The following is a 24,657-nucleotide window of genomic DNA, read 5'->3' on the forward strand; positions in this document are numbered from 1 at the left end:
TTCTGTGAACTGTATGCGCGTCTACGCCCGGACCACCGTGCCTGGCTGAGGCCATAGATGATTCATTACCTGTTGAGTATTAATTTGTCTTGACTTCCTGCACGATTAGTTTGCCGATTGCAAATGATGAAGAACATCAACGCATCTGCTTTCTTCATCAGCAAATTCTTCTGGAACACGAACATGCATGTAGCTGATATGGCGGTAATAAAGCTCTCACTGGAAATCGATGGCGAACGCTTGTCTCTCTGGATTTGCGTCTTTGATACGGAAGCGCGGGGTGGTTTCGTTTCATCTCGCTTCAAGACTCTTATAAAAGCCATTAGACAGTTTTCCAGCCCTGAGGAAACTCATTTAATCCTCTTCAGTTATCTGTGAAGACGCCACTCTCACGCTGAGCGAATGCTTGCGCTTGTTCCTCTGGATGTGTGTCGCTCGGTGTTAGAAAACGTCTTGATTGTATCATGTATGAAAACCATACAGCAGCTCCAATCTAAAACCTAGTGAGCTGCCTAAATAGATAAGTTGTAGGTGGGCTCCAGAGTGAAGGCTGTTTTAAAGAGCTAGATACAAAATTATATTCTTAGACACTTTCTGGTTACCAGTTTGTAGGGCAGCGTTAAGTGTATCAATTTTGGAGAATGCAATCCCATAATCCATTGCAGCAAATAAGCAACCACAAGGAAAGCCTGAATTTCTTCAAAATTACAAGATATTCAAAATACATTTACTTTCAAGCTTTTTTTAAATATTTAAATATTCAATATGTGATCTTGATTGTATACAGTATGAAAATCATACAGTGGCTCTGCTGTAAAACCTATTATGCTACCTAGATAACATTTTAAGTTGTTATAGGTGTGCTCAAGACTGAAGACTGTTTTATAAAGCTAGACATCGTAATTATATTTTAAGATTTCAATTACATTTACTTTCAAGATTTTGAAACCAACACTGTGTGATCTTGATTGCAGCATGAAAATCCTACAATGGCTCCCGCCCTAAAGTCTAGTAGGCTGCCTAAGTAGACAACATTTTAAGTTGTTATACTGTAGGTGTGCTCCAGATTGAATGCTGTTTTAAAAAGCTATACATCATAAATATATTCTTTGACACTTTCTTTTTACCTGATTTTAGGTAGGCATCAAATGTATATATTTTGGAAAATGATGCATTGCAGCAAATATGCAACCACAAGCAAGGTTGCATTTCTTCAAAATTCCACAATATTCAAAGTGCATTTACTTTCAAGCTTTTTAGAGTATTTAAAGCCAACATTCAATATGTGATTTTGATTGTATACAGTATGAAAATCATACAGTGGCTCCGCTCTAAAACCTATTATGCTGCCTAAGTAGACAACATTTTAAGTTGTTATAGGTGTGCTCAAGACTGAAGGCTGTTTTAAAAAGCTAGACACCATAATAACATTTTTAGACACTTTCTTTTTACCAGATTTTAGGGAGGCTTCAAATGTATACATTTTGGAAAAGTACTCCCATGATGCATTGCAGCAGATAAGCCACCACAAGCAAGACCTGCATTTCTTCAAAATTCCAAGATATTTCAACTACATTTATTTTAAGGTTTTTAAACTAATAGACAAAGTTTTTGAGGCCAACATTCAATATGTGATTTCGATTGTAGACGAGATGAAAATCATACAGCGGCTCCGTTCCAACACATAGTACGCTGCCTAAGTAGACAACATTTTAAGTTTTTATACTATAGGTGTGCTCCATACTGAAATTGATTATAAAAAGCTAGACACCATAATTATATTTTTAGACGCTTTCTTTTACCAAATTGTAGGACAGCGTCAGATGTATCCATTTTTGCAAAAGCAATCCCATAATGCATTGCTGCAAATAACAAATCTCCAGCTAGGCCTGCATTTCTTCAAAATTCCAAGATATTTGAACTACATTTACTTTAAGATTTTTAAAGCCAACATTCAATATGTGATTTTGATTGTATACGGTGTGAAAATTCGACAATGGCTTCGCTCTAAAACCTATTATGCTGCCTAAGTAGACAACATTTTAAGTTGTTATAGGTGTGCTCAAGACTGAAGGCTGTTTTAAAAAGCTAGACACCATAATTATATTTCTTAGACACGTTCTTTTTACCAGATTCTAGGACAGCGTCAAATGAATCAATTTTAGAGAAAGCAATCCCATAATGCATTGCAGCTAATAAGCCACCACAAGCAAGACTTCAAAATTCTAAGATTCTTCAACTACATTTACTTTTAAGCTTTTTAAAGTATTTGAAGCCATCGTTCAATGTGTGATCTTGATTGTATATGGTGTGAAAAGTATACAGTAAATCCTAAAACCTAGTAGGCTGCCTAAGTAGACAACATTTTAAGTTGTTATAGGTGTGCTCCAGATTGAAGGCTGTTTTAAAAAACTATACATAATTTTTAGACACTTTCTTTTTACCTGATTTAAGGAAGCGTCAAATGTATACATTTTTGGAAAAGTAATCCCATGATGCATTGCAGCAAATATGCAACCGCAAGGAAGGCTTGCATTTCCTCAACATTCCAAAATATTCAAAGTACATTTACTTTCAAGCTTTTTAAACTTATAGACAAAGTTTTTGAGGCCAACATTCAATATGTGATTTCGATTGTAGACGGGATGAAAATCATACAGCGCCTCCATTCTAAAACCTAGTAAGCTGCCTAAGTAGACAACATTTTAAGTTGTTATAGGTGTGCTCCAGACAAAAGGCAGTTTTAAGAAGCTAGACACCATTATTATATTCTTAGACGCTTTCTTTCTACCAGATTGTAGGGCAGCGTCAATTGAATCCATTTTGGAGAAAGCTATCTAATAATGCATAGCAGCAAATAAGCCACCACAAGCAAGACCTGCATTTACATTCAAGCTTTTAAAACTTTCAGAAAAGGTTTTTAAAGCCGACATTCAATATCAATATGAAAAAAAACTATAAGCTGCCTAAGTAGACAACATTTTATGGCATTATAGTTGTGCTCCCGATTGAAGCCTTTTTTAAAAAAAAAAGCTAGACATCGTAATTATATTTTTAGACACTTTCTTTTTCCAGAATGTAGTACAGCGTCAAATGTATCAATTTTGGAGAAAGCAATCCCAAAATGCATTGCAGCAAATAAGCAACCACAAGCAAGGCCTGCATTTCCTCAAAATTCCAAGCTTTTAAAACTTTTAGACAGACTTTCAATATATGATCTTGATTGTATATCATAAAGCGGCTCCGTCTAAAACCTTGTAAGCTGCCTAAGTAGACAACATTTTAAGGCATTACAGTTTCAGATGCTTCAGATTGAAGGCTGTTCTCTTGACTATATTTTGAGACTACTTTTCACCAAAATGTTGGGTAGCACCACATTTATCAATTGTAGAGAATAGCAATCCCACAGTGCATTGCACCAACATGGATAAAGTGAGAGAAATGTTGACTTGAGATTAAATACCGATTAAAAAGTAGGTCAATCTAATTCAAAACAGAGCGTGACCCAAAATGTGTATGGGTTATTTATTTTAATGCTTTTTTAGATCCTCAGGAATGTCTTGCCCCATTACTGTACACGCAAGTTTTGTTTGCTTTTACAAATGTCAAAGGTACTGTTGACAGAGCTTAACTAGGATTGAACCTAGTAAATTCCTTTTGAATGTTGGAGCCATCCAAATACTCCCCTCCCCATCCTCAGTAATTCACACCCTAATTGTATGTTTTCAGAAGTAAATGCCATGGGGTGTTGATGGAGTGTCATTCTTTCTGTCCGTGTTATGTAGAGGGGTGTGGATGAGTGATGAATATTTTGCCGGACTAGCTGGATTAGCTGTTGATTTATTTTGGTGTGTACCTTTATTGCCTTTATCTGTTCTGAGCTTCACCTGAAAAACCTTTCCAACAGCTCTTATTTTAAAAAAGTTTTCTTATGATTACTCAAACTGATTTACTATTCATTTGTAAGTGGGCATGCACACCAAAGCTTTTTTACCCAGCTAAAAACGCCCCGCCGGGCGCGACTGCCAGCTTTATACTTCTGCTTTGTTTATCAGTAGTTGTACAATGCGCCGGTTGGTTGTTGTGATATTTGTCCCGCCCCTCCTCTACTGTGATTGGACGGCCGTGTGAGAACTGACATTGACGAGCTGAGCTTTCACCCAAAATTTTATATTTTTCAACTCTCGCGCTGAATACGGAAAAACTGTGAAACGACGGCTTTCGGCGTGAAAAAAAGCCAGCTGCTGGCTTTTTTAAAAAATGCAGCGCTTCCATTGGAAACAATTGAAAACATATGCTGGCGTTAAAGCTTTGGTCTGACTGTAATGCTGCGTTCAGACCCGCCGCGGTAGAGGCGTCAAGCGCGAGTGATTTCAATGTTAAATAAATGTAAAGACGCGTTGACGCGTATCTGGAGGTCTCGCGGCGCGAATCAGGCGTTTAGGGCAGCGCGGTTGCCGCCTCATTCGCGTCTAGAATTGAGTGTTTCCGCGGGAGTTGAACTTTGGCGGAAAAACGCACCGCGTTAACCAATCAGGAGCTTGCTCTATAAGTGATGTAATAACAGTAAGCGAGCTGAGTTGCAGAAATTCCGCGTGAATGTCTCGATGACTAGAATTTCACGCGCGGCTTTCACGCGCAAATGAAGTGAGTAAACTCAAAATGTTCAAGCGGCAAACAAGACGCGGTAGACGCGACTTTGACACCTCAAACGCGGCTGGTGTGAACCCACATACTGCAAAAAAATGAAATGATCTTAGAATTTTTGTCTTGTTTTCAGTAAAAATATCTAAAAATTCTTATATTAAGATGCTTTTTCTTGATGAGCAAAACAACCCAAGACATAATTCTAGTTTTTAGACAAAAAATATCAAATTTAAGTGATTTTGTGCATAAAACAAGCAAAAAAATCTGCCAATGGGGTAAGCAAAAAAATCTTGAACTTATTTCTTAAACTCTAAATTCAAGAAAAATTCATTTTCTAAAAACTAGAAAAAAACTAAAAACTATTTTGTCTGTGTTGATTTGTTGTTGTCCCACTAATTGCGTCATCGGGTTCTGTGCTTCTATTGGTTCTTGATTTGCCGCCTGCCGTAGGGAGATTCTCAAAATTTCTGACACCGGCAGAATTTCGTCGGAGAATAATTTTGATCGCAACGGCCATTAATCGTCAGTCTGTGAACATGTCAAACTAGCGATCAAAGAAGGCAGATTTTAGCCTAGGATTCCAGGAATCTTTTAGGATTTCAAAATTTGTCCCAGACAACTAAATCCTGGCTGACACCTCACCGGGCTTTACTCTACCAATGCCCTATAAACCAGCATGAAGCCCACTAATATTAACCATCTTGGGGACCAGCAAGGCCTACATTTCTAGAAAACTCTCTTAAAACTTCCAAAAATGTATTATTTAACATTTTCTTTCAAATGTTTAACCTTTCAAAAAAAACATTTTTTTAGGGCGACATTCAAAATTGATTTCCATTCAATGTAACCTCCTAGTATTCTCCGAACAAGGAGAGGTAGGATGGATAATGGTGGTGAAAGCTGGCAGGAAATGCAGTCAGCCAGAAACTTACATTGCCCATACGAGCACCATAGCTCAATGTGAATTAACTTTATGCATTAATCACTAGGCCCTGACTCCCACTGACTGCATACATATCTTTTTTTGCTCAGTAGACTCCATCTTTAGTTTGCTGATTGTCACTGTGTGTAATGGAAAGGGGTGCCAATCTGCCGGGTTTGCTCACCCGTCTCCAAACAGAACAGGGATGCAGTTGGAGTCTGTTGACCCTGTTTTTTTTAAAGAATATTTCTGAACTTTCACCCTTGTGTCATCTATCTGCTTCACGACAGCTGGCAGTCAGCTAATTTGATGGTGATATTTAGGCGAGGGCGGGTGGATGGGTTCATGTGATTAAAATAGATCTGCATTTGTCCTGCCAATGAAATCGCACAATAATTAGACAGCTATTTGTTCTGAGTAAACTCCATTAGAAAAATTGCGGAGACTTACCTGTCGTGGCTGTGAAATCCATCTTTATTTTAGAAACGCACAAAAGTGCCTGTCGTCTCAGGAGGGAATGTAATCGCTCAGATGTCGCCCAGCAGACAGAATTGAGTTTTTGTTTCATTGACGTATCAACATTATCTCAGATGGTCCTACTAAAATGTACTCATAAAAAGACAACGATCAATGACATGACATGCATATTTTTGTGTCCAGGGGCATTATTGACTTTATAAATAACTTGATACATTTATGAAATGTGTCACTTTAGTTTAAATACATTTTGACTATATTTCAATAAAAAATATTTATGTTTTGGTATCTCAAACTTGTAAAATGGTAGGCGGTGGAAGTGTCCATACAAATTAATAGTTTAATACAACTATTAAAAATTGTATTTAAAATATTAAAAATCAAAAACCTTTCCTACAAAGCACATTTCAGAAATATCAATAGCTGTTGGGATAATTTTCTGTTCAACATTTTGGATGTTTTCAAATGTCAGCGTGGTATAACCACAATCATGGTCCTTTTCTTAAGAAGTTAACAAGCATTAACAGTAAACATGATATTGCATCGTCTAAGTGATCCTTATGGCTGAATGAAAAGATTTTAGATTTCTCTGGAACACAAAAATAGCAAGTTGTAAACTCTGTACACTTTTTGTGTCAGGTGGTACAACCCATGTAAAACTAGGAAAATGCTATATTATCAAACATCTTTTAATTTTAATTAAAAAGTACATTTATGATCTTTTTATCATAGGCAAACGTTTTTATCTGCATCCAAGCAGAAGCCTGTTTAATGTATATTAGTTGCAAAGGTCAGGTGGTGCAACCAGGAAGTGAAAGGGTACAACTGCAATAAATTTAAAAACAAGATGATATTTTGAGCTAATAATTTAGCTAAAAATGTTAGTTTTAATACATTTAAGCTAAGAATAAAACTTATCTGGCAAAAAGACAATGATTGGTTGTACCACCTGACATTTTTTTGAGTGGGGCAAATAAAAATACTTTAAAATGTTATTTACCGTCTTGCCCGCCACAGTAAAAAAATTTACTAATTTTAAATCTGTGTATGTTTTGATAATCGTTCTGAATTTGATCTCTTATAAAATTCCTTCACAAAAATGCAATTATTTCAGCTTTTTGCTCAAAACAATATATATATATTTTTGAAGAAAAATACCCATATTTAAGAGTTATATTTAAATATAGATAGGATGAAATGTTTTTTTCCCATTTTGTTTGTTTGAAAGCAGAGGGTCTGTTTTTTCATTTGATATATTTGCATGTTTATATATTTTTTGAAGATTTTTTTACTTTTGTAAAAAAAAACTTTTCAAAAAAAGGCTGGTGGGGAAAGAGTTAATTAATACAGTTTCCCAAACACATTATTCCTGACTCAAAAATATGCATTATGTCTATTTAAAAAAACAAACAAATTCAATAAAGTTTTTGAAGCTTGTTTTGTCATTGACCCATAAATGAGACAGTAATGCTGCGTTCAGACCATTCGCGGTAGAGGCGTCAATCGCGAGTGATTTCAATGTTAAGTCAATGGTAAGAGAATAGACATGCTTTTTGGCAAATCTGTGCACATTTGGAGACATCACTGGAAAACTTTAGAGGAGGTGTGAGACTTCTGCAAAACCCATTGCTGTCTACCTTGCTGGAAAGACCACCTTATTATACCAGCATGATTTGTTCATGGCTGGTCCATGCCGCACTGTCAAAAAAAAGTCAAAAAATGGTCTCTAGCTGTCACTGGTTCATGACCCTTTCAAAAAGTACACCTATGCACCTAAAGAGTTCATATTAGTACCTCAAGTAACCAGTTTTGATGGTTATTATGCGACAGTGTGGTTAATGCCAGTTAGTGCTAATCTATTAGGCTGGTGTATGCAAAATGCATCTTATCTTGGTGAACAGCAATCCTAGTTTTTGCAGCATGGTATAAGAGAAACTATTGAGATTTAATAGCAAAGTATTTTTTCTCCCTCACAGAAAGCTCGACACTCCAGCCAAATAGTGGCTGTAGTCATTTTAAAAAATGAATACATGAGCTTGGAAAGACGCCCCATCCATTAGAAGGGACAATTTGTCAACATTGCAGAATCTCTGGGGGCTTGTCTGAGGAAACAGAGGAGCTTTCCTTCCATGTTTGTGATTATCAGAGCGTTCACGAGTCCTGTAGTCTCCTCAGCATCTGGGTCAGACAGAGAGAGAATCTGAGACCGGACTGACATCTCTCTCGCTCTGTCCCTCTGCACCCTGTCTAATATAAGCCATGAAAATCAGATAAAGAATTTAAAAAATCATCTCTCCCCCTCTCTCATTTGGCCTATTTTTCTCTCTAAGCTTTAATATTTCTTTATGCATTGTCTTTTTTGTTCTTTATTGCTTATTATGAAATACAGTTTTTCAACATTACCATAAATCATTGTATGCAGGCTCTTGATATTCTGTTGATAGATAGATATGTCTGTCTGTCTGTCTGTCTGTCTGTCTGTCTGTCCAAATATCTGTTCTTCTGTCTGTGTCTGTCTGCGTAGCTGTCTATCTATCTGTTTATCTGTCTGCACTCTTAGAATGAATGTGTTAAAAACAGCACAATCAGAATACAAACATCTCTGTGTTATTATTGGAATAACACATTTTTTGTTTTTTAAACATAAAATCTATCCATCCATCCTTCTTTTGTCTGTCGGTGTCTATCTATCTAATCTAATCTATCTATCATCCATTCATCCATCCATCCATCCATACATACATCTGTCTTTATGTATATCTGTCCCTCTTCTGTCTGTGTCTTTCTTTCTTTTTGTTTGTCTGTTTATCTATCTATCTATCTATCCATCTATGTATTATTTATCCATCCATCCATTGTCTGTCCATCTGTCTTTTCTTCTATCTATCCATCTATATGTCTGTCTCTATCTGTCTGTGTTCCGTCTCTATCTGTCTGTCCGTCCGTCTCTATCTATCTGTCCGTCCGTCTGTCTCCATCTGTCCGTCCGTCCGTCTCCGTCCGTCTGTCCGTCTCCATCCATCTGTACGTCCACCTGTCTTCATCCATCTATCTGTCCGTCCATTCCCATCTATCCGTCCATCCGTATCTATCTGTCTGTCTGTCTGTCTGTCCGCCTCCATCTATCTGTCTGCCTGTCTGTCCGTCTCATCTATCTATCTGTCTGTCTGTCCGTCTCCATCTATCTATCTGTCCGTCCGTCCGTCTCATCTATCTGTCCGTCCGTCCGTCTCCATCCATCTGTCCGTCCGTCTCCATCCGTCTCCGTCCGTCCGTCCGTCTCCATCCGTCCGTCCGTCTCCATCCGTCCGTCCGTCTCCATCCATCTGTCCGTCTCCATCCATCTGTCTGTCCGTCTGTCTCAATCTGTCTGTCCGTCTCAATCTATCTGTCCATCCGTCCATCTCAATCTATCTGTCTGTCTGTCCGTCTCCATCTATTTGTCCTACCGTCCGTCTCCATCCATCTGTCCGTCCGTCTCCATCCATTTGTCCGTCCGTCTCCGTCCGTCCGTCCGTCTCCATCCATCTGTCCGTCTTCATCCATCTGTCTGTCCGTCCGTCTCAATCTGTCTGTCCGTCCGTCCGTCCATCTCAATCTATCTGTCCATCTGTCCGTCTCAATCTATCTATCTGTCCATCCGTCCGTCTCAATCTATCTGTCCATCCTTCTCCATCTATCTGTTCGTCTCCATCCATCTGTCCGTCCGTCCGTCTCCATACATCTGTCCGTCCGTCTTCATCCATCTATCTGTCCGTCTCCATCTATCTATCTGTCCATCCGTCCATCCGTCTCCATCTATCTATCTGTCCGTTCATCTGTCTCCATTTATCTATCTGTCCGTCCGTCTCCATCTATCAATCTATCTGTCTGTCCGTCCATCTCCATCTATCTATCTGTCCGTCCGTCTCCATCTATATATCTGTCCGTCTCATCTATCTATCTGTCCGTCTGTCTCCATCTATATATCTGTCCGTCCGTCTGTCTCCATCTATCTATCTGTCTGTCCGTCTCCATCCATCTATTTGTCCGTGTGTGTCCATCTATCTGTCCGTCCGTCTCCATGTACCTGTCTGTCCATCTGTCTGTTTCTACCTGTCTGTCCATCTGTCTGTCTGTCTGTTTATCTGTCTTTCTTTTTGTTTATCTCTCTTATCTTTCTTTTTGGCTTCTCTCTATATGTCTAGGTAGATGAACACTGATAAAAACGTACAAAAAACACTACAGGTGTGAATCTTAAGACAAAACAATGTCACTAAACTATGTTAAAATTAAACAGGACAAGATGTTTTTAAATTAATTCAGCTCAAACGTGCATTTTAGTCTGGGATTAGGATGAGCCCTGTCTGGAAAAACTGCCTCTAAATGTCTGACTGTCGTTTATCTGTCTGTTTGTCATTTATCTGTTTATCTGTCTGTCTGCCTGGGTATTTAATGGTACTCAAGATATCATTATACTTCTATATATTTCATGGAAATGAATAATTACCATATTTGTACACCTTGGCACACGAAATGTCGCATTAAATTTTAGTAAAGGATGATAGGGAGCATACACCAAGCAGACGTGTATAAACCGTGTTTCTTTATGTCCTCCAGGTAAACCAGCGTACCTACACATGGGAGAGGAGGTGGATGGCGTGGACATGCGTGCCGAGGTCGGCCTACTGAGCCGTAACATTCGGATCAGAGGCGAGATGCAGCCCACCTGTTACGGCAACGAGGCCTGCAAATTCTTTTCCTTTGACACTTTCGGTGGACATTTCAAGGTACCCCTCCTCACCGTCACTTCAAACGCACATTTCACAGCCTCAAAAGCCTGTTAAGTTGAGTACCACCCACAGCCGCCTTGTAATACATACAAGCTCATCTGAACACCCTAAGAGTGAGTTATTGCAACGATGGCACCTCCAGCTCGACATTAACACAAGCTGAAGGGAATATTCCTTTGGCTTCGGCTCACACGAGAGCCTGTCTGTCTATCTCTGTGTGTGTGCGTGTGTGTAAGAGGGCAGCTGACCCCTCGAGTAATTGGCCCAGATCTGAGTGTTCCCGTCCCCTCTTCACCCTTGCTGTCTGAGAAAAGGTTGCCCTGATTCTTCATTCAAGGCGACATTTCTGCTTAGAACAAGTAGGGCAACCTGTCGTCCAAGAGAAATGAAGTTAAAACATGTAAACAGTGATTACATCCCAACACGATCGCATTGCAATTTTTTACTATTTGACATGAAATACATTTAGTGAATTGGTGGGTGATTTCTGGTGGATAATCTCATACAGTTGATTTCGTACGATCTGCTTTCACCACATTGGCAGTTGTTTTAGTGATGAAAAAGATTCACTAATTTTAATAAGTAGCCCATAGTCATGCCGTTTCAAACCTGCGTGCTTGTATTTTGTCAAGGAACATGAAGGAAAACAGTTAGCAGAAAGTGCACTGTGTAACTTTTAGAAGGATCTCTTGACAGAAATGCAATATAATATACATAACTATAATACATAATGAATTGTTTTTATTACCTTAGAATGAGCCGTTTTTATCTACATACACCTCGGGTCATCTTACATGGAAGTCGCCGTCATGTTTCCCAAACGGACAAACTGCTCTATAGATAATTTTTTACGAAATTGTCTCAGACGATGACATGTTTGTCCTGTGGTGGCCACTGTAGCTTCACTATGCGTTTCGAAAAGGAGGGGTGAGCTGTGGATTAAGCCGTCGGTTGCTATCTCACCACTAGATGCCGCTAAAAGTCTTTGTGGATTAAAAGTGCATTTTTTTTTTCTTGCCAAAAATGACAATCGTTTCGCTAGATAAGACCTTTATGCCTCGCTTAAGATCGTTTATAGTCCTTTGAGACTGTAATTTTAAACTGCATTAAAACTGTTAAGTATTGGGGTCCATTAAAGTTCATTAAAATGAGAAAAATCCTGGAATTTTTTCCTCAAAAAACATAATTTGAAGAGAGACATCAACACTTTGGATGACATGGTGGTGAGTAAAATAAAATATTTTTTTTAGAAAATGGACTAATTCTTTTTTTACACTGATCCCACGAATACCAACATACATCGGCATTGTCAGGTTTTTGGTATTTGTTGGTGTTTGTCGCCTTTAGTGAGCATTGCACTTTTCCATACAATAAAAGTTCTAGAAGATGACAAAATAAATGTTGTCTATAACTTACACTGCAAAAAATTATAAAAAAAAAATATGTAAAATTTCTTTATTAAAATGTTTTTTTCTTGATGAACAAAACAACCCAAGAAAATAAGTCTAGTTTTTAGACCAAAAATATCAAATTTAAGTGATTTTGTGCATAAAACAAGCAAAAAAATCTGCCAATGGGTTAAGCAAATTTTTCTTGAATTTAGTGTTTAAGAAAAATGTTCAAGATATTTTTGCTTACCCCATTTTTTTGCTTGTTTTATGCACAAAATCACTTAAAATTGATATTTTTGGTCTAAAAATTAGACTTATTTTCTTGGGTCGTTTTGCTCATCAAGAAAAAACTCTTAATTTAACTTCTTCCACCCTGAAGCCAGGGGCGAAAATCTCATCTAAATGTTGGGGGGGACAATAAACATAAAATTTTTCAAGAACAATTTTTGAAGGGGACACCAATAATACAGGCAAAATTGTACTTGCAAGGAAATGGGTACAGATAGAAAACGTTTCTCTTTCTCTATGAACGGACGCAAATTTAATTTTAATACATATGAATGCAGAGGTGAAAAGAGTAATAAAATGTTCTACTTAAGTAAGAGTAAAGTTACTTTAATAATATTTTACTTAAGTAAAAGTAAAGTTACTTTAATAATATTTTACTTAAGTAAAAGTAAAGTTACTGGTCTAAAAATCTACTCAAGTAAAAAGTAAGTCATTTTAATTTTAAGAGTTACTTTTTTACAGCGGGGAGAGGTTTCTAGTATAGTTCAAAAAGGAAGGATATATACATCTCAAACTATGTTTTTAATTGTAAACATCTCTACAATTAAAGTGCAATAACAAATGTTAATAAAATAAAAAGCTTTTTTATAAATAAGAAACATTTATGGAATTATTTAATGAGTTTTACAGGTGAGTTATGCACTTTTGAAGCAAAAATAATATGAGGTCAGCAGCTAGTAAATACAATCATTATATGAAGGTTGTAATTGATGTATTGCTGGTAACATACATTATGTTATTAAACTATATACATAAATGAGCATATAATGAGATGAGTGCCATGGCTATACACTATACATCCTTTACACGTTTATTAGCTCCCAGACCTGTGTACCTGATGTCTTTCAATCGCTCTCTCTCTCTCTCTCTCTCTCTCTCTCTCTGCAATGTCTAATGATCTGCGCATTCTCGAGTACGTTCTTAAATTGTTTGACTTGACGCGAAGCTGCTAGCCCTCGGAAGATAATGCGCATGTATTAAAAACGCATCGTGCAAATTAGCGGTTAAAACCCGGTCGGCAATTCTCAAACTCCGTACTCAAGAGCATGAACCCTAATTGAATGAAACAATCGCTTTGCGTCAAAGGCCAGGGGTTTCTTTTGTAAGAATTGAATCAAGGGTCTGTATTAGCCCGCGCCTGTCTCGTCCCTCTCCATGGTTCTTTTTGCGCGTTCCCCCGCCCATCAATCAATCATCCGACCGTGGCGCGTCTTTATCACCTTACTTTTATATTTATTTTTACTCAGTAACGGATATGATTTAACATGTAGCGAAGTAGCCTACAATACTTTAAACATACTTAAGTAAAAGTAAAGTACAGATATTAAAAACTACTCAAAGTAAAAGTACACAAAAAACTCAGTTACAGCAAGGTGAGTAAATGTAATTTGTTACTTTCAGCTCTGCCTCACCTCTGCATGAATGCATAAAAATGTTTTCTTGATCGTTTATCTGCTTCTGTTCTCAGAAAACGAAATATGTTCATGTTTATACGTCAACATAGTCCAGTTTTAAAACATATGAGGATAAACTGATAAGTGATGTGAAACGTTGTATTGTATATAGCTGATTAACGCGTCGGCTCCGTACACTTCTCTACCACCGGAATGTGTGTCGGTGGTGACCGGTGAGGTAAAAGGGGCGCGGGCAGTGGACCAAACCACTGTGAGGCAAGGGAGGGGGAATCAAAATGTTTAAAAGTTTTTTTTGTTGTTGCTCCGTTTGCATTTGCATTGTTTCACTTCTTACACATCTATTTTAAGTATTATAAATCATTAAATTATTTTCAATACACATATTCTAATGATATTTTAGGGGGGGACAACCCTCAGATGGGGGGGGTCCTGTCCCCCCCGACCCCCCCGGGATTTCCGCCCATGCCTGAAGCTATTTTGGGGATTTTCGCGTGGATTTGGCCTACCCAATTTCAAAAGCTTCCCATACCCACATGCAGAGGTTTACATACAAATGTTTGGTATCATTTTACAGGAAACCCTTTGAAATTACATAAAACACTGTTGAAAGTGCTAAACATGGTTGTATGTGATGTCAGTCCTCTAATAAACACAAAAATAAATAGGCGCTTTTTGATGTTTTTTTTCTAAAGTTTTTATTTAAAAGTGTATAACTCTGGCCCTGAGTGCCTCAGCTCCCTGCAGACAGTTTTGTTTGATTCCAGCAATTGCCAGCTTACAGAGAAAAAAATATTTTTTTCTCTATCATAATCTATGCAAAAGTTATTTTACTCCAACTGATGGGAGGAATAATACCCTTTTTGTATACAATTTCTGCCTAAAAACATTTGAAGTGCTCCCATAACCACATACAGTGGAATAAATGCAATTGCTTTATATCATTTTAAAGAAAACCCTTTGAAGTTACATAAAAAGCTGCTGTTTGTGACAAATAGTGTTATTTATGTTGTTTTTCATTTGAGGAAACACCAAATTTTCTTTTTATATGTTGTAAATACTGCCTCTGATAGTGTATAACTCTGGTTCTGTATGCTCTAGCAGACTGCAGACAGTTCTGGTTGTTAGCAGCAGCAGACAGTAAACACCCAAAAAAAGAATGATCTCTTTAGCATGTCGCATTCAAAAGTTATTTTCATTTAACTGAAGTGTCCGAAAATACATTTTTCATATAAATATTTTTTTTTTTTGTTTTGGACATATAATAAATAACAAGGGATTATTCATGCACACAACCTAAGAAAATGCTGTGAATGGACTCATTGTTTAGAGTAGGACCTAAGAGAAAAGATGGTGTATCATTTGTGGCTATATGTGCTATCTGAGGCAGTCCACACTCAATTTTCCCATATGTTTACAAAAGACGATTTTTTACCTTATTATTCATTCAACTATTGTTGGATATGTGTTGATAATAGAACAAAAATAACACTGTAGCCTTATTCCTGAGAATGAGAGCTTTCATTTGATATAAGACTTGCCCATGTTTGTCATACTTGAAAAATATGAAATATGTGAATATTAAATCATATAAAAAATTATGGGGGGGGGTGATGGTGTAAATTAAGTGTAAATAACTTTCTTACAGTAAAAGATTTCTCAAAGTGATGCATATCTGGAGAAAGTAGAGAGTCTAAGCTTTCAAACAGTATCTCATATGTGTTACTGGGGTCCATGATGGACCATTAAAGATTAAAAGAATATTTTATTTGAGTCAAAATACGGAATTTTGTACCCGGGACTGGGTCCTCAGGGTTTAAGAGGTTAGGAATTTTTAGATATTTTTACTGAAAACAAGACAAAAATACTAAGAATCTTTTTTCTTGAAAATCATTTTTTGCGGTGTGTGCTCTCATATTTACATTTATGTTTAGTTATTACTTTCAAGAAGCCATTTAATAGATTACTTAGCTAAAATTTAAGTCGTTATTTGCTAAAAGTCTTCCCGGTATAAATGTCATTTGCATATTTAGTCTTGCTGTGCTGTGATTAGTAAGTTAAGAACCAATAGTGTGCTGCCAAACATCTCCTCTATTTTCCATTGAAGATAGAAAGCTTTTTGTTTTGGTACAGCATGAATAAATGATAACTCAGTTTTCCTTTTTGGATGAATTAACCTTTTATAGTCTCTGTGGTTTTTGTTTTTAATAACTGTTGGCAGATTATTTTCAATCCTTACATATTTGGTTTCAATATTTATGAATTCAGTAAACAACTAAAGCTGTATCTGTGTTTGTAGCTGGAAGTTATGGTAATAACAAAGCATTAGTAAAAAACTGTCAGTCACAAGCCCACCACAAATCCTGTTTGGCCTCCTCATTTACGTTAATGAACCCACTGACACATTTAACATCTGACCGAAAAATGTTTGGGCTCTTATTTACGCTCCGTAAATTATGAACTATCTTCCGAGGCTGTCCTGTCATATTCATTGTCACATGATATTTACCAGACAGGCTAATTTAATTTATAAAACACTTAGGGAAATGTCAGAGCGACTGTCCTTAAGGATGAGAGACATTAATTAGAGCCAAAAATTTGCCACCCTTCTCTGGGGAAACCTCACACGCAGTCCGCTGCATTGCGCACGTATGACACGCGACATATTTCACACGCTTCCGTGCAAAAACGGCAGTAATGTAACGTGAAAATGGACATTTTGGCGGGCCTGTGAAAACTAGGAAATCAAGTACATTTACAGCACACGCACATTCATGAATATTCACAGGCACATTTCTCACGTTTCTGTTTTCACCGTCTTTGTTTCTCTGCAGATGGAGCGAGGTTTCCGCTCTGTGCATGTGGAAGGGGTGGAGCTTAAGCACATGGGTCAACAGTCTATGGGTCACTACCCCGTCCACTTCCATATGAACGGGGATGTGGACCAGAAGGGAGGTTATGACCCTCCCACATATGTGAAAGATCTGTCCATTCATCACACTTTCTCCCGATGTGTCACAATTCACGGCTCCAACGGCCTGCTGGTGAGTTTGCGGATGCTGAGAGACATCCACGTTGAGTGGAATATTTATTTATTTTTATTTATGACCAGGAATTGCTTTCCACAACCTTCCTACAACCCTCCAGTGATGACAGTTTTTTTTTACGTTAAATTAACCCGTATACTGTTTTTTATGAAACCTCTCCAGAATTTCCAAAAAGTTGCCAGCCAGCGCCAGCATTTTTAATGATTTTCACAAAAGTTTAATTCACTTACAGAAAATGAAGAGTTTTGTTTCAAAACGTGATAAACGCCTTTTTTAAATGAGTTACCGCCAAAATCAGTATTATATCGGGTCAGTATTTAAAAGTAAATTCTTAATTTTAAGCAAAATCCAATATCCGTTGTGTAATTCTGTAATCTTTTCTCCCTTTTTTCCCAAAACGCAATAAACGGCACTCCTCCTTTTCTGCAGAATGCAATAAATCCGCTCCACAAATCACAGCGCACCATTCCACGCATTGTAAACAACAATGGCGTCACTTTCAATACACACAGAATCCTAGTTTTCCTCATCTTGTACTTCGTGATCAACAAACAAAAACAAAATAATACTTTGATGGCATAAATAAACCTGTGGTGGTTTTCTGTGACGGGAAAGAAACGTAAGCCATCAAAATCTTACGCGAGAGGCACTGGGAGACGGAAAAATGCCGTCTGTTGCTTGTTTTCCCAACAGCATCAAGCTTCTGTCATGCTAACACATTGACCCCAGGGGATCTAATAAAAACTTTCCATTATTTTACATAAAGTCAACGAAAATCGAGCAGGACCAAAACATTTTACAGCTGATCGCTGTTAAAAAAGTTTAGCGACGACGTCTCAAGTATAACCGCAACAATGACAGTGATGTTAATATGACAAAGTAAGTGTTTAATACCATTAATGTTTATTTTTTTAATCAGTGTGTACAACTGTTCAACTAAATGAATATAAAATGGCAAAGAAGAATGCACATTTATATATTGATTCAATAGATTTATAGCAGTTTGAAAAAAACTTGTCATGGATTTATTGCATTTTATGGAAAAAAATTCGTTTTTATAATAAATCTTTGAAAATCAAATTATAGATTTTTATGTGATGCTATGTGAAAGTTTGTAAAAGAAAATAGTGGTTTTCATCTTGATCACTTTCTTGGTATAGAAAACATGTTATTACCAAAATCAGTCAAAATGGATTTATTGCGTTTTGGAACCAAACTCTTCAAATGTTCATCTTTAAATATAAACATACAATATATCAAATGATAAAACAGACCCAAATAAAAAAGTTTCATACTATATTAATTTGTTCTATTTTTATCCCATCTTAAATATGGGTAGGTTTCTTAAAAAATGCCAAATTTTTAACAAAAAGCTGAGATAACTGTATTTTTGTAAAGGAATTTTGTTAGCGTTATGCTTTAGCATAACAGCGATAATATGGATTGCCATAAAAACTCGTCTTTGGCAGGGAAGCGTTTTCTTTTAATTGACGAAATAACTCGTCAGTGGCGGGAAAAGAGTTAGAGTATTTACAATGATACACTTTAATTATGTAAAAGCTTGAAAACCGCACTCTTATACTTCACTTTCATAAAAAATAATCCAGATAATTTACTCACCCCCGTGTCATCCAAGATGTTTATGTCTTTCTTTCCAGGATTTTTCTCCGTATGGTGGACTTTAGTGGACCTTAATTGTTTATATTTCCAATGCAGTTTTAAATCAAAATAAAATTAAAATGAAAAAAAAAACTGTAATTTGTTTCGTAATATTGTGGTATTTTTACAAATGACTTATCTGTGATCTTTATTATTTTTTTTATTCATGTGCCCTCATAAAACACAAAAACGCAAATCTCCTCCAAACGATCTCTTTACTTCCGGTCATATGGTATGGCAGGTGGGCGGGGCCCTGGAAAAGATCGCAGCCATTACCAACATGACCTAACTTCTAACGATCCAATCAGTTCTCAATGGACGAATTCAAGTCCATCCCTGCCTTATTTAATTTCAGAAGATATGAACTCGGATATACGTCCCCATGGGGTAAATAAGACAATCACTACTTCCGTTTCTTGGCGACTTTAAAAGTGCCGTTTCAAGCTTCAAAGGGCTCTAAACGATCCAAACCGAGCCATAAGGGTCTTATCTAGCGAACCTATCATCAAAAATAAAAAATAATATGTACTTTTAAACCACAATTTCTCGTTTTGCACTAGCCGTGTGACACGCCAGCGCACGATATTACGTAATTATGTCAAAAGATCACGCGGGAAATATGTGAAACACACACTTGCAGACCATTTTAAACATTCAATTGTATTATTTCACATACAACAAGTCTGATCGTCCTCTTTGTCCAAACTTGTAAACAATGGAGCGGTAGTTTCGCATTTGTCATGCGTGACCTTTTGACATGATTGCGTAATACGTAAGGTCATGCTGCCGCATCACACGGCGAGTGCAAGACGAGAAGATGTGGTTTAAAAGTTTACATTTTTTATTTTGGAGTGAAAATGACGATCATTTCGTTAGATAATACGGTTGGGATCGTTTAGAGCCCTTTGAAGCTGCATTGAAACTGTAAACTGTTGAGGTCCACTAAAGTCCACTATATGGAGAAAAATTTTGAGGAGTGTTTTCCTCAAAAAACGTTTTTTCTCGACTGAACAAAGAAAGACATAAACATCTTGGATTATCGGGATTCTTTTTTTATCAAAGAGTTATCCTTTAAGTTCTTTGTAACCAAATGCAGTGAGTTTGGAGGATGAAGAATTTGGTCTTTTCATCACACAGCTATCATTTGACTTTAGAAAACCTTTATGATGCTTTGTTTTTTTAGTCCTTTTTAGAGTTAGAATCATCATTGAGTTCAAACCTGCAGCTTTTGTTTGCCACATTTATATTTAACTTTCATTAGTGCAGAAGGACGCTTTATTATTGTGACTTACAGCAAAGTACGTAGGTCACTGTGTTTATTATATTGTGCATGAATCACTAGCAGAAGAATCGTGGACACAAACACAAAGAAACCTAAAAATGTATTTCTAAAAAAAAAAATCTATGACATACCCAGTGGCTCCTGTCATAGTGATCAAAAGCTACCCATCACCTGTCTGTCTGTTCAGGCTATTCACTTTATCTGCAGCACTTTTTCTTTCAGGATGGAATTGATTGTTTTTAGTCTAAACAGCAAACAATCATCTGAAAGCAAGTTTTGACATCAATCATAACTTTGTGGTTTGATACAGTAATGTAAAACTGTATTTACGTAGGCATAGATGAATAATAAGAGTTCTGTAAATGGTATTGACATATTGTGAGTCTCAAACATGATTGTTTCCTCCTTCTTGTGTAAACCTTGTGCATGCAAGTTGAGATGTACGCCCCAACATTATATTACACATTAAATTAAGTACAATGCTAAAAACAAAGTAAACTGTTAAATTAGCACTTTATGCTAGCTAATGCTACATGCTAGCCTTTAGGCTGAATTATTGACGTTACAGTTACGTTTGGCAGGTCCATACTGAAAAAAACACAAACTTTCCCCTCAGAAACGTCCATTAAAGGAATATTCCATTTTCTTAAAAGAAAAATCCAGATAATTTACTCACCACCATGTCATCCAAAATGTTGATGTCTTTCTTTGTTCAGTCGAGAAGAAATTATGTTTTTTGAGGAAAACATTGCAGGATTGTAATAGACACCAACACTTAACACTTAACTAAACATGTAACAGTTTTTTCAACGGAGTTTCAAAGGACTACAAACGATCCCTAACGAGGCATGCGGGTCTTATCTAGCAAAACGATTGTAGTTTTTGACAAGAAAAATGACAAATATGCACTTTTGGGCCACAACTTGTCGTCTAGATCTGGTCGTGATGCGCCAGGTGACCCCACGCAATACGTCATGACGTCAAGAGGTCACAGAAGACGAACGCGAAACTCCGCCCCAGTGTTTACAAGTGTGTTGAAAGAGGACCGTTCCTACGTTGTTGTATGTCAACTGATACTAATTAATGTCTTTGTGTCAGTTTATTGCTTAAAATGGTCCGCAAATGTGCATTTTATATATGTAACACGTGACCTCCCTACGTCACTACGCATTTACGTTAGGTTGCGCTGGACCGGATCTAGACAAAAAGTTGTGCTTTAAAAGTGTATATTTGCCACCCTTCCTGTCAAAAATGACAATCGTTTCGCTAAATAAGACCCTTATGCCTCGTTTGGGATCGTTTTTGTAGCAAAACGTTAGGTACTTTGTGCTAATCATGTTTTAACTATAGTTAGACTGAGACTATAGGTAAGATTTGTCATCGTGTCGTGTGTCTGGATGTATACTTTGCAAAATGACTCGACTAGGTTTTTAAAACATTAACCTTTAAACATCTGTCAAACATCTGTTTAACCAAAGCAACTTTCAGTGCTTTCAAACCATACACTGTCTAAAAAAAAGATTGTACCCAAGTTGTTACTTGGGCCGTACCTTTTCAAAAATACAGCTTTCTACTTTTCATAATAATACCTTAGAGGTACATATTTAAAATTAAATATTAGTATCTTAGGCACATATTGCAAATGCATACACTATCTTCATCTAATGGTATATTATGACCTTCTTAAAGGGTACAGCTGGGCTACGTATTTTGACAATTTTTTTCTACATACATTTCGTTATGTATTTGCTAAAGATTTGTAGGTGGTTGCCAGATAATTAGATTATGAGTTGCAGGAAACAACTTATCATACATTTAAATGCAACTTTTTGATTAAGGTTCCCTTCTGTGTTAGGACGTGGACCAGTATCACAACAACAGCAAAGGAGAATTACACAGGATTTCAGGCTTAAACTTTTAACTCATGAATTATTATTATTTTTTTGGTACCACGTCTCACCGTTTATTCACCGTCTCATGCCACATTCGATGCAACACGGATGTGACTCCACAAAAACATCACACATTGTTTACCTCAAAGAGGAGCGATTTCTTCCTATTGAAGCAAAAAGCAGTGTACTTATCTTTTTTCAAACTACTGTAGCCTGAATAGTTGAGATAACGTTTGCCGTTTTTACTGACATTTCACCGTGCGGCAATCCATCCTCGGATACAAGACTCTGAAGCCGTTATCCACTTTATTTTCCTCACAGGAGACAAGGTGAGAGGTCACGGTAGAAAGAGCTGTATTATTCGTTTGCGATCGCATGCTAAGATTTTATTCTGAAGCAGGCGGGGAGGCATCCCAACCTCGGAGATCTGACAGGAATAGCTTTCTGACATGGGACGCCTCTAATGCGTTTAACAAGGCGAAATGTTCCTTTGCCCAGCGGTAGTCGTTATCGCACACTGAGGTATAGTTTACAATTCATCTGTTTCTCTGAAAGGATTAATGGAATCGCTTTCAGTCTCAAAATTTGTTTGTTTGCCGGTTCACAGCGAGCAGTTGAAATTGTATGCGGCCGCATGGCATGCAGTAATTCAGCCTCACTTGGGCTCTTAGAAATGCCAACGAGTGTTTATTCTGTTTGAAAATGGAGGTTAGATGGTGGTCTGCTATCAGCCTTCTCTGAAATGTAAGCTTTTTTGACCTTTGCTTTATTTGTTTTTATTATCTTGTGGGATGCAATTAATTACTAAAGGCAAGTTCATCCACTCTACTGAAAAGACCAGCTAAAACCAGCCTAAGCTGGTTGCCTGGCTTTAGCTGGTCTCACAGCCTGGTTTTAGCTGGTGTAGCAGACTGGTTTTAGAGGGGTTTTGGACACTTTTTAGCTGGTCAGGGTGGAAGACCAGCTGACCCACCAGCTTAAACCAACTTGACTAGGCTGGAAGCTTGGCTAAGCTGATTGGCTGGTCATAACTTGTTTAAGATGAAAGTAGCGTGTTTAAGCTGGTCCTCCCAGCCTGGTCAAGCTGGTGGGTCAGCTGGTCTCCCAGTCTAACCAGCTAAGGTCAGCTTGACCAGCTAAAAAGTGTCTAAAACCCCTCTGAATCTAGGCTGCTACACAAGCTAAAACCAGGCATGGAGACCAGCTTAGGCTGGTTTTAGTTGGTCTTTTCAGTAGGGTAGATGAACTTCCCTTCAGTAATTCATTGTATTCAATATAATAAAAAATGGACAAAATGCATTTCTGGAGGAACTGCGAAAGTTTTTTATCTTATGCATCCTTACATTGGAGTCCCAAGTTCATGTACAAAGGTTGGTTTCAATACGTGAAAACGTTCCTGAGATATGAACAACTTCCTGTTTGGCGGCATAAAATTTTAGAATGTTTTTTGGTGTTGGGTCTCCAATGTGAGGATGTACAAGTTCATGTACAAAGGTTGGTTTCAATACGTGAAAACATTCCTGAGATATGAACAACTTCCTGTTTGGTGGCATAACATTTTTGAATGTTTTTTTGGTGTTGGGTCTCCAATGTGAGGATGTACAAGTTCATGTACAAAGTTTGGTTTCAATACGTGAAAGCGTTCCTAAGATATGAACAACTTCCTGTTTGGCGGCTACGCCGCAGATTTCGTTTGGGCTGTGACAGGCAAATGCTTCAGAAAATCAAAAATCCTTCTAGTAACTTTTGCGAGGTGTGGTCCAAGGATCATGTACGTCCAGTTTCGTGAAGTTCGTACAAATTTTTTGGTTTTCTGTTCAATCCAATATGGCGGAAGAACGACATGGATCCGTCATGTACGTCATGTCCTCAAGCAACTTAGGCCGACACTGCCCGAACGTTTTAAAGTTTGAATGGGGTCGCTCTGTCAAACGGCCTAGTTGCAGGAGCTGGCCAAAAATTAGGGCGTGTTTTTACAAGCATACTTAATAATGTAATGGGGGGGTACACTCCAAACGCAAATTTAACGATTTACGCGAGTAGATTACATACAAAGTCAATGCAAAGACGCGGATAGATGCAACATCGCGTGGGGCGATGCAAATGACACAAAATTGGGCGCGCAAGTTGAAAATGTGTAACTCTAACGGTGTGTACGAAGCGTACAAGCATACAGAGAATGCTTATGTGGCAAAGCTATATTTTTTTGTAGGGACAAATAAGAAAGAAACTCTATATTATACCGTCGTAGACGTGTTTAGGTAAGAGCTGAGGTCAGGCGGAAGTCAGACCTCTGATCTAACGTTACAAAAATGTAACCTTTCAGTCCAATGTGTGGTGTTTTTTTTTTAGATAAACACTTTTTTTGAGAAACTCACTTTTAGGTGGCACCAATTTTTTAATTTCAAATGTAAATTTTATTTGAAAGTCGAACCTGATCTCTGTTCTTCTGATGTTCTTCATGTAGGTTAAGGACATTGTGGGATACGACTCTTTAGGGCATTGCTTCTTCACGGAAGACGGACCAGAAGAGAGGAACACATTTGATCACTGTCTGGGTCTGTTGGTGAAGGCGAGCACACTTCTCCCCTCCGACAGAGACAGCAAGATGTGCCGACACATAACTAATGGAGCTTATCCTGGATATGTAGCTAAACCACGCCAGGACTGCAGGTGAGCTCAGGGAGTGAATGATGTATTCACGAGAAGGTCTGAATTGGAGCAGATACAGTCGCATGGGTGTTCGACAGTATCGAAAAGACAGGACTGTTTCTGGAAATAAAATCTAAATGGCTATTTAAGTGTGAAAGCAAGGTGAAAATGTAATTAGTGAATTGAAAAATGTTGTAAAATGACGTCATTCACATC

At 37.5% G+C, this 24,657-nt stretch overlaps 1 protein-coding gene across 1 annotated transcript in view; it reads left to right on the plus strand.

Annotated features, from left to right (window-relative positions):
- LOC129423486 (cell migration-inducing and hyaluronan-binding protein) overlaps positions 1 to 24,657 on the plus strand; it is a 193,582-nt gene that overhangs the window by 128,173 nt on the left and 40,752 nt on the right. Inside the window, exons 12-14 of the mRNA XM_055179820.2 lie at positions 10,646 to 10,815; positions 16,744 to 16,953; positions 24,257 to 24,462. Coding sequence (XP_055035795.2) covers positions 10,646 to 10,815; positions 16,744 to 16,953; positions 24,257 to 24,462 — 586 coding nt within the window. The remainder of the gene's footprint in view (positions 1 to 10,645; positions 10,816 to 16,743; positions 16,954 to 24,256; positions 24,463 to 24,657) is intronic.

Source organism: Misgurnus anguillicaudatus, chromosome 21, assembly GCF_027580225.2.
Source record: "Misgurnus anguillicaudatus chromosome 21, ASM2758022v2, whole genome shotgun sequence".
Lineage (NCBI taxonomy): Eukaryota > Metazoa > Chordata > Actinopteri > Cypriniformes > Cobitidae > Misgurnus > Misgurnus anguillicaudatus.